The sequence below is a fragment of the Belonocnema kinseyi genome, chromosome 9 (genome assembly GCF_010883055.1).
Source record: "Belonocnema kinseyi isolate 2016_QV_RU_SX_M_011 chromosome 9, B_treatae_v1, whole genome shotgun sequence".
Taxonomy (NCBI): domain Eukaryota; kingdom Metazoa; phylum Arthropoda; class Insecta; order Hymenoptera; family Cynipidae; genus Belonocnema; species Belonocnema kinseyi.
This window is the reverse complement of record NC_046665.1, coordinates 13,009,291-13,019,973: the sequence shown is the minus strand read 5'-3', so window position 1 is coordinate 13,019,973 and position 10,683 is coordinate 13,009,291. Positions and strand designations below refer to the sequence as shown.

At 35.7% G+C, this 10,683-nt stretch overlaps 1 protein-coding gene across 1 annotated transcript in view; it reads left to right on the top strand.

The window, feature by feature from the left end:
• The window catches only part of LOC117180237 (glutamate receptor ionotropic, kainate 1-like), a 709,739-nt gene that overhangs the window by 669,375 nt on the left and 29,681 nt on the right, over nt 1-10,683 (top strand). The window contains exon 14 of the mRNA XM_033372626.1: nt 9,816-10,090. Within this exon, the coding sequence (XP_033228517.1) occupies nt 9,816-10,090 (275 nt within the window). The remainder of the gene's footprint in view (nt 1-9,815; nt 10,091-10,683) is intronic.

Below are 10,683 nucleotides of genomic sequence, written 5' to 3'. Positions count from 1 at the left end.
TGGAAGTTTGTCGCCGCTTCCTGATGCGATACGAGGCGGAGGGGGACAGTTTTTTAACGGGAATCTTCACTACAGACGTGACATGGGTACACTATTACACTCCCGAAAGCATGGTGTCGTCTAAAGAGTGGAAGAAGAAGGAGGAAGTGGCGCCAATCAAAGCGAAGACAACCAGGTCCACGGGTAAGGTTATGTGTACTGTGTTCTGGGACCGGCGGGGCGTGCTGTACGTCGATTTCCTGCACACCCAACGTACCATCAATGCTGCATACTACTCTAACCTTTTGAGAACTCACGTGAAACCTGCTTATCGCTCGAAACAAAGGAGCATTCCAGCACGAAGTGCGATTCTTCTCCAGGATAACGCGCGCCCTAATATCGCGCGTCTCACGCTCGATACGAAAGAAGCCCTCGGAGGTCAAAGATTCAACACCGACGACGAGGTAGAGGAGTTTGTGCGCACATGGCTGTCCGAGTTGCCCAAGGAATTCTTCGATACCGGCATTAAAAAACTTCCTGAAAGGTGAGCTAACTACATATTTCACGGTTGTGATACGTGGTTACGTCTGAAATTTTACCGCAATTTCGCTGTAGCGGGTGCGGTTTCAAGACTAGCACCCGCTCCCGGCGAAATCGCGTGGTGGTCCTTATGACATTCTTTTAAAATATTTCATTGCAACAAACAGCTAACAAGCACCCCAGCGTTCCCCTGAGAGGCACTACCATTTGAAAATGGCACCAACTTCCTGCATAACTATGGTGAATTACACCTATAGCATCGTCTTACGAATGTGAGATTTGTAGCCACAGGGCACTATCAAATCACACCGACAGGGCGGTGAAACTCTCGTGTGTCTTGATGACACAAAGCGACCCAAGGATAACAGCTTTCTGCATCCATTTCGCAGTACCTTGCCATATTTTTGACCCGCGGGTTTGGCTTTCAGGTTATGATTCCGTGAAAGTTTCTCACCTTGAAAAGCACCGATCACAAGAAACATTACTTTAACCAAATATTTTATCTGCAGTCGTTATAGCTCCCTTTCAAGGTGAATCAACCTCTTCTCCTTTTCTTTTTCCCTGGCAGTGATTTTTTTAGTCGGCCTCAGTTGAGTATTCGAGCACGAATAGAGTTCGTTTCTTGAACTCTTAAAAAACGATTTTAAGCCTTGAATTTCCAATTAAGTGTGCCGCATTATATATGTCGGAATATGTCGTTGCTGCGTGAGTAGGCCACCTGGCTTATACTTGTTCTAGATGCTCAGCGTGTGCATGATCTGTAGCTGAAATAATTCCTGATGATTTGACCGAAGCAAAAGTTTGTTCTTTCGACAAGGAACTGACTTTCGACATTTGAATGAGAATTTCCATGCATTTTCTTATCCATTAGCTCTAGCTCAAATTTTTCAACCTCTGCTTTCTCTACTTTGGGTTCTAGAATTGAGGAACCTAGACGATGTAATGCACTTTTCTTACTTATGATAGTAAAATTCAGGTCAACGGAACTCGGCCGTCTGCTTCAAGGCTTTATAAAGAAAATCTCCTTTGCCAATCATCTAGTCTTTCCCGACCATTTTTAAGGGGAGGATCTCTGCCATTTGCAACTATATAATCTCTATTCAGAACAATTTGGTTATAAAGACGATGGAGATTCAGAAGTCTGCGTCCGCCTTCAGGGAGTGAGATGTATAATCGCGAAACGGACGTAATGATATGCATGCTATTACATATATGTATGATCTTACGCGTGACAATATCAATGACCGTAAGCTTTTCATTTTATTAAACCACCCCGAACGAGCACAATAGAATCGGGATAACAAGCATATAAGTTGCAGATAGCTTGTTTAATGACGACCGATTTGTAAAAAAAGAAATATGCCAAACTAAATTCTTTTATCTGCTTCGGAGAATCTTCTCTATTGACCCGAAGTCCTGAATGTGGCTTTGAGGGACGCCCAGGTACATATAGGTTTCTCCGATTTCAAGATATCTGATAAGACTTATATCTATACCCATCCATCCTGTGTACTTCTTGACAATGTTGAAAGCAAGTTGAAGTTTGCTTGCATCAGAAGCATTGACCGCCTAGTCATTCATATAATAGTTTATTACATAGAAAGATGGAGCGTATCGTCTTTTCATGGAGATAAGATTCATGGTGCCGCCCTGAAAGACGCCCCTCTGGAAGTTGACGTTGTTCGTTATCACACGATAATTTGCAGCTGAGACAGCAGATCTAGTTTTAAAATGGGCATCAAACCCTCAACGCATTTCAATAATTGCGGATGACCCTGCGAGATTTTCAACAGGCAGATGATAAGTCTATGAGAGGTTGAATCGAAAGCTTTCCCGTAGTCAATCTGGGCCATTGACAGGAAGGGCTAATAAGCTGCTGAGTATTTGCAGACGCACCTCTCAATTAAAAAGTTCTCTCTGCAGCTTGCTACTTCTTTTTGCGAGCCACGTTGTTTATACATGTCTCTCCACACAGGCTCAATTCTTTGAACAATGATATCGTATAGAACAGCTATAAAGATTTGATCCAACGTGCTCAAAAATGTTACTAACCTGTTATTTTCTGGGTTGGGCAAGTCACCTTTTTAGGTGGGAGTATAGTGTGTCCTGACATAGAAGTAAACTTCTTTCACCAGAAGTTCTGTTACCATTTGGCCCTGCAGTGGAAAAGTTTTTTTGTGTCCCTATGTGTTTTTTTTCCTTTTTGGCACTGATTAATGTGCATTCTGCTGCAGATGTGATGAGATATTCGCAAAACTACTTGAAGCGGATGATACTATCTGTATCTTCTTTCAACTCCAGTGTTTTAGGAATCTCGTATAACTCTAAAAAAAGTCTCTGCCTCGTTGGGCTTAGGTAGATTTTTGCCAGAAACAGGGAAACCGCTGATTAGGCTCGATATGTCAGCGAGAACTGGTTGATTCTCCACAACCCACCTTTCTCTCTTTGGCATTCTACTAATGTAGCCAGTTACACACCGAATGCGAAGCGCATACTGTCTCTCCCATCCAACATTCATGTGTAGTTGATGAAAGCATCTTTTGGTCTTTGGATCAATCGTGAGTTTAAGCCTTAAAGTTGAACAAGCCAAAGATCTGGCAGTACCATGTGCTGAATAACTGATGGTCTCAGATATACTCAATAAGGGAAAGATCCAATTAAGCCAAGTATTGACGCTCAACAGGAACCTAGGATTTAATGTTTTTTTTGTTCCTGAAATTGCGATCATCCCTGAGGGCGTGTCTGCTGTTCACGGTTGGTCTTAATGTAATTTTCTTCTCGTTTTTTTCGGCCTGTTGATTCTGCGGTTGGAAAAGCGCTGTACGTGCATATCCCTTTTTCGAGAGGGAGCCACTTGATTTCGCCATGATTGATGGAGAACGTGCTAAAGCTCTGCATCTTTCTGGCACCACAGAGTGTGCATGCGCGCCAGAAAGCCTCAGTGATCAGGGATAATGCTGGCATCGTAGCACTCTAGAAAGTAATCCTTGAGTTGTATAAGACGATCAAAAGACGAACTCGAGGAGACTTCTTATTCTTAAGGAACAACACACCTTACTGATCAAATTTAGGAGAGAATCCATTATTCCGGCACACACAATTAATTCTACGAGAAATTTCATGTTGCATAATTGTCACTATAAAGTTTACACTCAATTGGAAAACGCTAAAAAATTGTTTCAAAAACATATTTTGAATTGTGCAATTAAAAACACAATAGACAACAAAATGTAATGAGGACTCATTAGACAAGTTTTTTAAATCTCAGGATCTAAATTTAAATAAGTTGAAATATGAGAAAAAAGATTCTTGTATTAAGAAGTTTGAATTTAAAAAAGAAAAAATTACGTTAAATTCTGAAAAAATTAGAAAAATCAGAATAAATAAATGGTTTAAAAATATGTCGGATAAAGAAATTCTTGTTGAGATTGCAGAAAACATCACATTGGTTCATAAATATGGAATGCCTTATAGATCAGAAAAAATTCCTGTTCATAAGATTAAAGCTTCTTTAGAAAATTGTATCCAGTCTTTTGATAGAAACAATAAACAAAAAATACGTAGAAATGTGACCAAACTAATAGTAAATCATAATGAAAACAACAAATTTACAAATCTAAACTTAACTGAAGAGAAAATATCTGATTTTCAGAGAGAAAACAAAGATTTAATTTTTTAAAGGCCGATAAGGGTAATATAACTACGGATGTAAATAGAACCGATTATAATACCAGTATTTAATTCTTATTGAAGAATACATCTCTCTACAAAAAAGTAAACACAACTTTTGTTCCTTCCATAGAATAAGAATTTAATGATATTGTTAGGATATGGGAAAACAAATCTTACCTTAACGATCAAATGTCATATCGTTTAAAAAAACTTATTGTTTCCTATACTGGATCACCAACCTATAAATTAGCATCTTACTTAAAGTTTTCAAACCTACATTATCAGGAACAAATTCTTTTATTAAAGACAGTTGAAATTTAAAGACAAAATAAGGGATGTAAAAATACCTAAATATCACTTGATGGTTTCGCTAGATGTGGTAACAATATTTGACAGCATACCGTTAGATTTAGCCTTAACTTGTGAAGGACGGAAATTAACTAGTGATATTAATTTAACAAAAATACCAATAGACGAAGTATTAATTTCTGTGAGAATGGGCTTTAACAACACTGTATTTTACTTTAACAATCATTTTCATAAACATGTATCTGGTTACCCAATGAGGTCTCTTTTGTCACCAAAAATATCAAACATAGTTCTTGAATTCGTGGAAAAGAAAAACTTTGTCCAAATTAAATTTCAAACCGGTTTTTTATAAAAGGGTTTTCGATGATGTTTTCACTGTAACTCTGACTGAAAAAACAAACGAGTTTGTTAACATTTTTAATAGCATCGAAAAATCTATTCAATTCACCTTTGAAATTAAGGAAAACAATATTTTGAATTTTTCAGATCTATCCATCATTAAAACGAAAAATGATTGTTTAATTACGAATTTGTTTCAAAAACCGACATCATCAAGCAAATATCTTAATCATAATTCTAATAATCCCTTTTTGCAAAAAATGGTTTACTTAAAAATTTATTTAAATGATAAAGTGTTTACTATCCAATATATTCAAGGATTGTCTGAAAGAATTAGAAGTTTTCTTAAAAAGTTTAACATCAATGTTTATTTTAGAAATAGCCGTAAATTAGAAAATTGTCCCGTCAACAAAAAGACAAGGATGCAAAGGAAAATTTATCTAACATACTTTACATGATTAAATGCACAGTTTGTGAGAAAGTTTATATTGAAGAAACCTGCAGGAGATTAAAGATACGAATATCTGAGCACAAAATAGATTGTGAAATCGGTAACAATAAAACTGGTCTTTCGCAACATGCGAATTTACAATCTGAAAGATGGCATATTAATGATTATTAACAGTGAATTTTAAATTAATACTTTTCACTTTTTTGAATTTGAAACTTCTTGCCGTCGCTCAATGTAGAACTCTAAGTATTTTAACCTCAGCTTCTTTAACGCACAAGGTTATAAACAGAAATTTTTAACTTTTGACTCTATTTGGACTTTTATTAACAATGGCAGTTTCTACATCTACAATTTTACTTCGTCAATAATAATTGTATTCTACATCATACAGGTATTGAGATATTTAGCTATATTTCAGATCCAAATCTCACTTTTAAATAATAATTTGCTTTTTAAATGTATAACAACAAATATTATGTATTTTGCAGTCTTGAGAAAGACACAAAGCCGTGTCGAAACGTATCACGACCATAAGATAAGTAGCCACAAAGCACGATCACTGTTACGAAATATTGATAGTTTCACACCTCCGAGAGCACCGATCACAAGAAAAATTATTTTAACTAAATACGCTGGGTACAATATTGTCTGAGGTACCTTCTAAGATCTCAATACCCCTCCTTTTTCCCTCTGTTTCGCTGTGATGTTGTACTTTGCCAGAGTAGAAAATTTGATCACAAATATAGTTCGTGTGTCGAAGTCCTGTATAACGATGTCAGACCGCGATTGTGCATTGGCGATTGCTGCCGGAAGATTGTAGTTCTGAAAATTTTGGGAAACTTGGATAGTATGTGTTCTAGGTACTCAGCGCGTACATGACAGGCTCTAGAAATATCGCTGGAAACTTCTTTACGTAAAATGCGGTTACGATGAATAAGGTGAAAATCACACCGTTATGACACGCAAAAATAAAACCCTCCGTACCTGAGTAAAGTCCTGATGATCTAAAAGAAGCAAAAATTCGTTCCGCCGATAAAGGCTTAACCTTTGCCTCTTTTGCTTGGGCTTTTATAAGTGAGGCATCTGGATAGATAAATGTACTTTTCTCACTTCCAATGTTAAAATGCAGGCCAACGGTCTCAGTTACACATAAAACAGCTTTGTAAACGAACTTTTATTGGCTAATCATCTTGTGTTTTTTTTCTAGGATAATTCAGTTATAAAGATGTTAGAAATTTAAAAGTCTGCGCCCGCGTTTGCAGCAGAGAATGTAAAACTGCAGAACGGACAAATTGATATGCAAGCTCTTCTGCATATGCAGTATTAAAAGGTTAAATCTGTCAAAGAAGCTGCTGGTATCTGCTTCGAAGAGATTCCATTATTAATGCTACGTCCTGATAACGGCTCTCAGGCACGCCTAGATAAGTCTTACATAGATAGTCTGAGATAGATAGTCTGAGATAGATAGTCTGAGATAGATAGCCTAGATAAGTCTAAGATCTTTTCAGTATCAAGATGTCTGATAACTCTCATATTCACAAGAACAGTGTCACCGGGAACGTTATTAATTCATCCTTGCTTAGCTGAATCTTTTTACACTTGTCCAATCCAAAGTAAATACTACACTTTCTTGGAAACCACTCGACGATACCTAAGGCACGATAATCTCCAAATGATATCTGTCAATGAGCAGGCTCTCTAGGCAGCCTTCTGTGCTTTTTTGAGCTACGTTGTTTGTACATTCCTTTCCCTCTAGACAGACCCATTTCGGCGAACAAGCCTGAAGTTTCAAATAGCTGTAAAAATCGTACACAGCTGGTTCAGGCAGGTTATTGGCCTGTAATCTTCCTGCAGCAAAAAAATTCTTTAGGCCCCTAGGTACTTTCTATATCTCATCAGAAATTATTAATAGACATTCCTGCTCATATGTTATAAGATTGTCGTGAAGCTCCTTTAAGTGGCTGATGTTCTCAGTATCTTAATTTAATTTTAGCGATAGAACCCCGTAAATCCATTTCCATAAAGTCTCTACTTCGTCAGGCTAGGCTCGACTTTTGACAGAAACAGGGAGATCGCTAAATTGTCCCGGCAAGTCAGCGACAATATCTGTAGCAATAATCATAGTTTAATAACACAACATTCCGAAGTTAGGCGATGGATACATAATAAACCGAATTTTACGGGGAGATACGGGTGGTGGTTTTCTCGGCAAATTTAGTTCCTAATTAACTGGATTCTATCATTAATGGACCTAATTAATCAAATAATCGAATTCAATTGCTAACAAGACCCATTGTTATGGTTAAGATGTAAGAGTCATGGCATGGACTATAAGCCATTCGTCGCCCCTTCATCCGGGTTGCGTTCGAAACATCGCAAGTACTCTTGCTTTAAAAAATGTTTGGCAAGCAGCTGTCATCTCAGTGGCAATGGAGCGCCACAACGGAGGTTGGTGCAGCGACCAGACCACATAAAGCTGCAGGTCTTAGTTGACTTTTGTGATCATGTAAAAAATGAAGTATACCAGAAATCAATAATATTCAATGCCTAAACACAAATGCAATGAAAATTAATGGTTTAGCAGAAATTGTATTTCTCTAAAAAACGTTGTAAACTGAAAGACATATCAAATTCTTACGAGACAAAATATTTTACGGATGAAAAAAAATTTCTTACACACATTTACTCGGAATGAAATTGTGATTTTTTTAGCCCAAATGTTTTACTTTAAGTGAAAAATGTTATTTTTTATAACAAATTGTATGAAAAATTTCTTGATAGTCGTATATAAAAAAAGACATTTTATCAAACTTGCTGCGGCTAATCTTATGCTGTAAATTATATCAATAATCCTAATTGTTATCATGAAATAAAACACATAGACAATTGCTTATATTATTTGTTAGGAAAAATTCAAAGTATTAGTATTAGTATAAAAATCTGTTGGTGCCAAAAAACGCTTAATCTCTTGTTTGATAGAGATTTAAAAATTTTTAAATTTATTCATTATTACAACAAATTATTACAAGAGGTTGCATAAAATCCCATGGGATGGTACTATACGAGGTTACATAGGATTACACAAAAATTCAGGGATTACAAGGGATAGAATAGATTGCGTGATATTACAAAAGATTGCAAAGGATTACATAAGATCACATGGAATTACATAGCAAAAAGTACACCAGATTACAACAGTGGTTAACCCCTCTTAAAAAAACAGCAATGTGTCCGGGATGCTTTATATAGACCAGGGGATTTCAGCGAGGAAAATTTTTGTTATTTTTACTCACAAGCCACATGCTTCGTTACCACCACCATTAATATTGACTCCGCTATAAAAGTTGGGATAGTGCTTACTCTCGTGTCAAAATGAGGACTTCCATACCGTAGTGAAGATCCCTATCAGGTTTCTTTTGGGATGATTTAATTCATAAATTCATAACTGCAAAAATCGTTATTTTTGCAGTTAGTGACCTGCTGGCTTAGTTTTGCCGAAAACATACTGTTAAGGAATGCAAATATAATTGAAAAAATTGTAATTGATAAAAGAACATATATTCCGTGCAAATAAACTGACATGTTCGTCCTAACAGCTGAAGTATTTTACTAACAGCTTAATTTTTGTATTTTATAAGATATTAGTAAAAAAAATTCAAAACCAATTATGTGCAATTATACATTTCAAAATGTTATACTAATATCAAATCGTTTATTGCACAAATTTTGTTATACGAGGCAATTGTAATTATGGAAATTGTAAGGTGCTTTCTTAGCTTTGACAAAATCTTCCGTTAATTTAATCCACAGTAATACTATTCTAAACTAATAAATAAAGGGTTGCAATATAGAACTAGATAATCAACGTTTTTGCTGATGAGATGTTCAGATATAATAATCTGATGTATATTTTCTTAAATATGTGCCTTACAACATATAAAACTTTTCTCTATTAATATCTGAAGTATGATTAATTAATTAATAAAATATTTGTAAAAACATCTTTTTCTGTGAGCAATAAATATTTATGGTATCATTTTGGATTCAAAACATAAAGCAAATTCTTTTCCATTGTAAGTTTTATATGTAAGTTTATTATATGTGAAATAATTTCTAAACTTTCTACACGAACCATGTCGCTCATTATTGAAAATGATCAAATTTCCTCTCGCTGCAAAGGCGTAATATAGACTTACGAACATACGTGTTTCGGCTATGTGTTAGTAGAATATATGGTATACACGATGGGCGGAAGGAAATTATCATCTTTGTCACTATCGAGGTGGAATATAAAAAATACGGGGTTTTGGTTTTGGATTCGAATGCATTACTATTATTTTGGTAATTCCGACAAACACTTTAGTGCCACATTATTTTCAATGTGAATCATTTTCTTCTATTTTTAATTAAATCTGAAGATCGCCTTACCACAATATATAAATGATTTAAATTTTATGTGGTAAATTTGAAATGATCATTACTATATAAACTATCACTCCTCATCCGTAATTGTTCTATTTTGCAGATTCCCCTTATCGCACGGCAATTAGTGGAGCAGTTTTAAAACTACAAGAAAGTGGAGAATTAGGACAGTTAAAAGAACATTGGTGGAAAAAGGTTGAAGCAGATCCAGGATGTAATACAGATCGTGGTGGAGGCGGAGGTGCTGATGCTGACGCTCTAAAAATGTCTAATGTTGGTGGTGTTTTTCTTGTTTTAATGTGCGGATGTGGCGTCTCTTTTGTAATTGCCTTATGCGAATTTGCATGGAATGTACGAAAAGTTGCTGTCGAAGAAAAGGTAATTGCTTATATAAACTACGAGTAACTAAATTTGCATTAGGAAAAAGTACCTGGAATCGCAGAAATATTTCGAACCATTCCTAATAGCGGTTAAGAAAATTTTAATATAAAATTACTCGTCGATGATTGCACCGATTTAGTTTCCATCTAGCGCACATCAGATATTAATAATTTAATATACCCGGAGTCATTAAACGGTAGTAGATGGCAGTTTTGACGAAAAGTGTCGTTCTTTACAGAAAAAAGTGAAAGTAAAGTTTTATACTCTAGAGTTTGGATATAATTTTTGCGTGTACTGCAGCATTGAGTTATTCCATGATAGACTTCTGCAGCCTAGCATATTGTATAACTGCAGTGAGCATATGGTGTGACGTGGTATTTAAATTAAGCACAAAATAATCCAATTTTTCTTTCATTTCTATAATTAATGAGCGCAGAGACAGAATCAACTTTGAATTTACTGTCTGAAGATTATGCTCGTACAGCTAATTAATCTACAGTCTGTCAAGTTAAAGCGTGGGTAACTTTTTTGGTAAAATATTTTATTTAAACGCATGTTTCTACATGGAATTACATTTGTCAAGGTGTCGA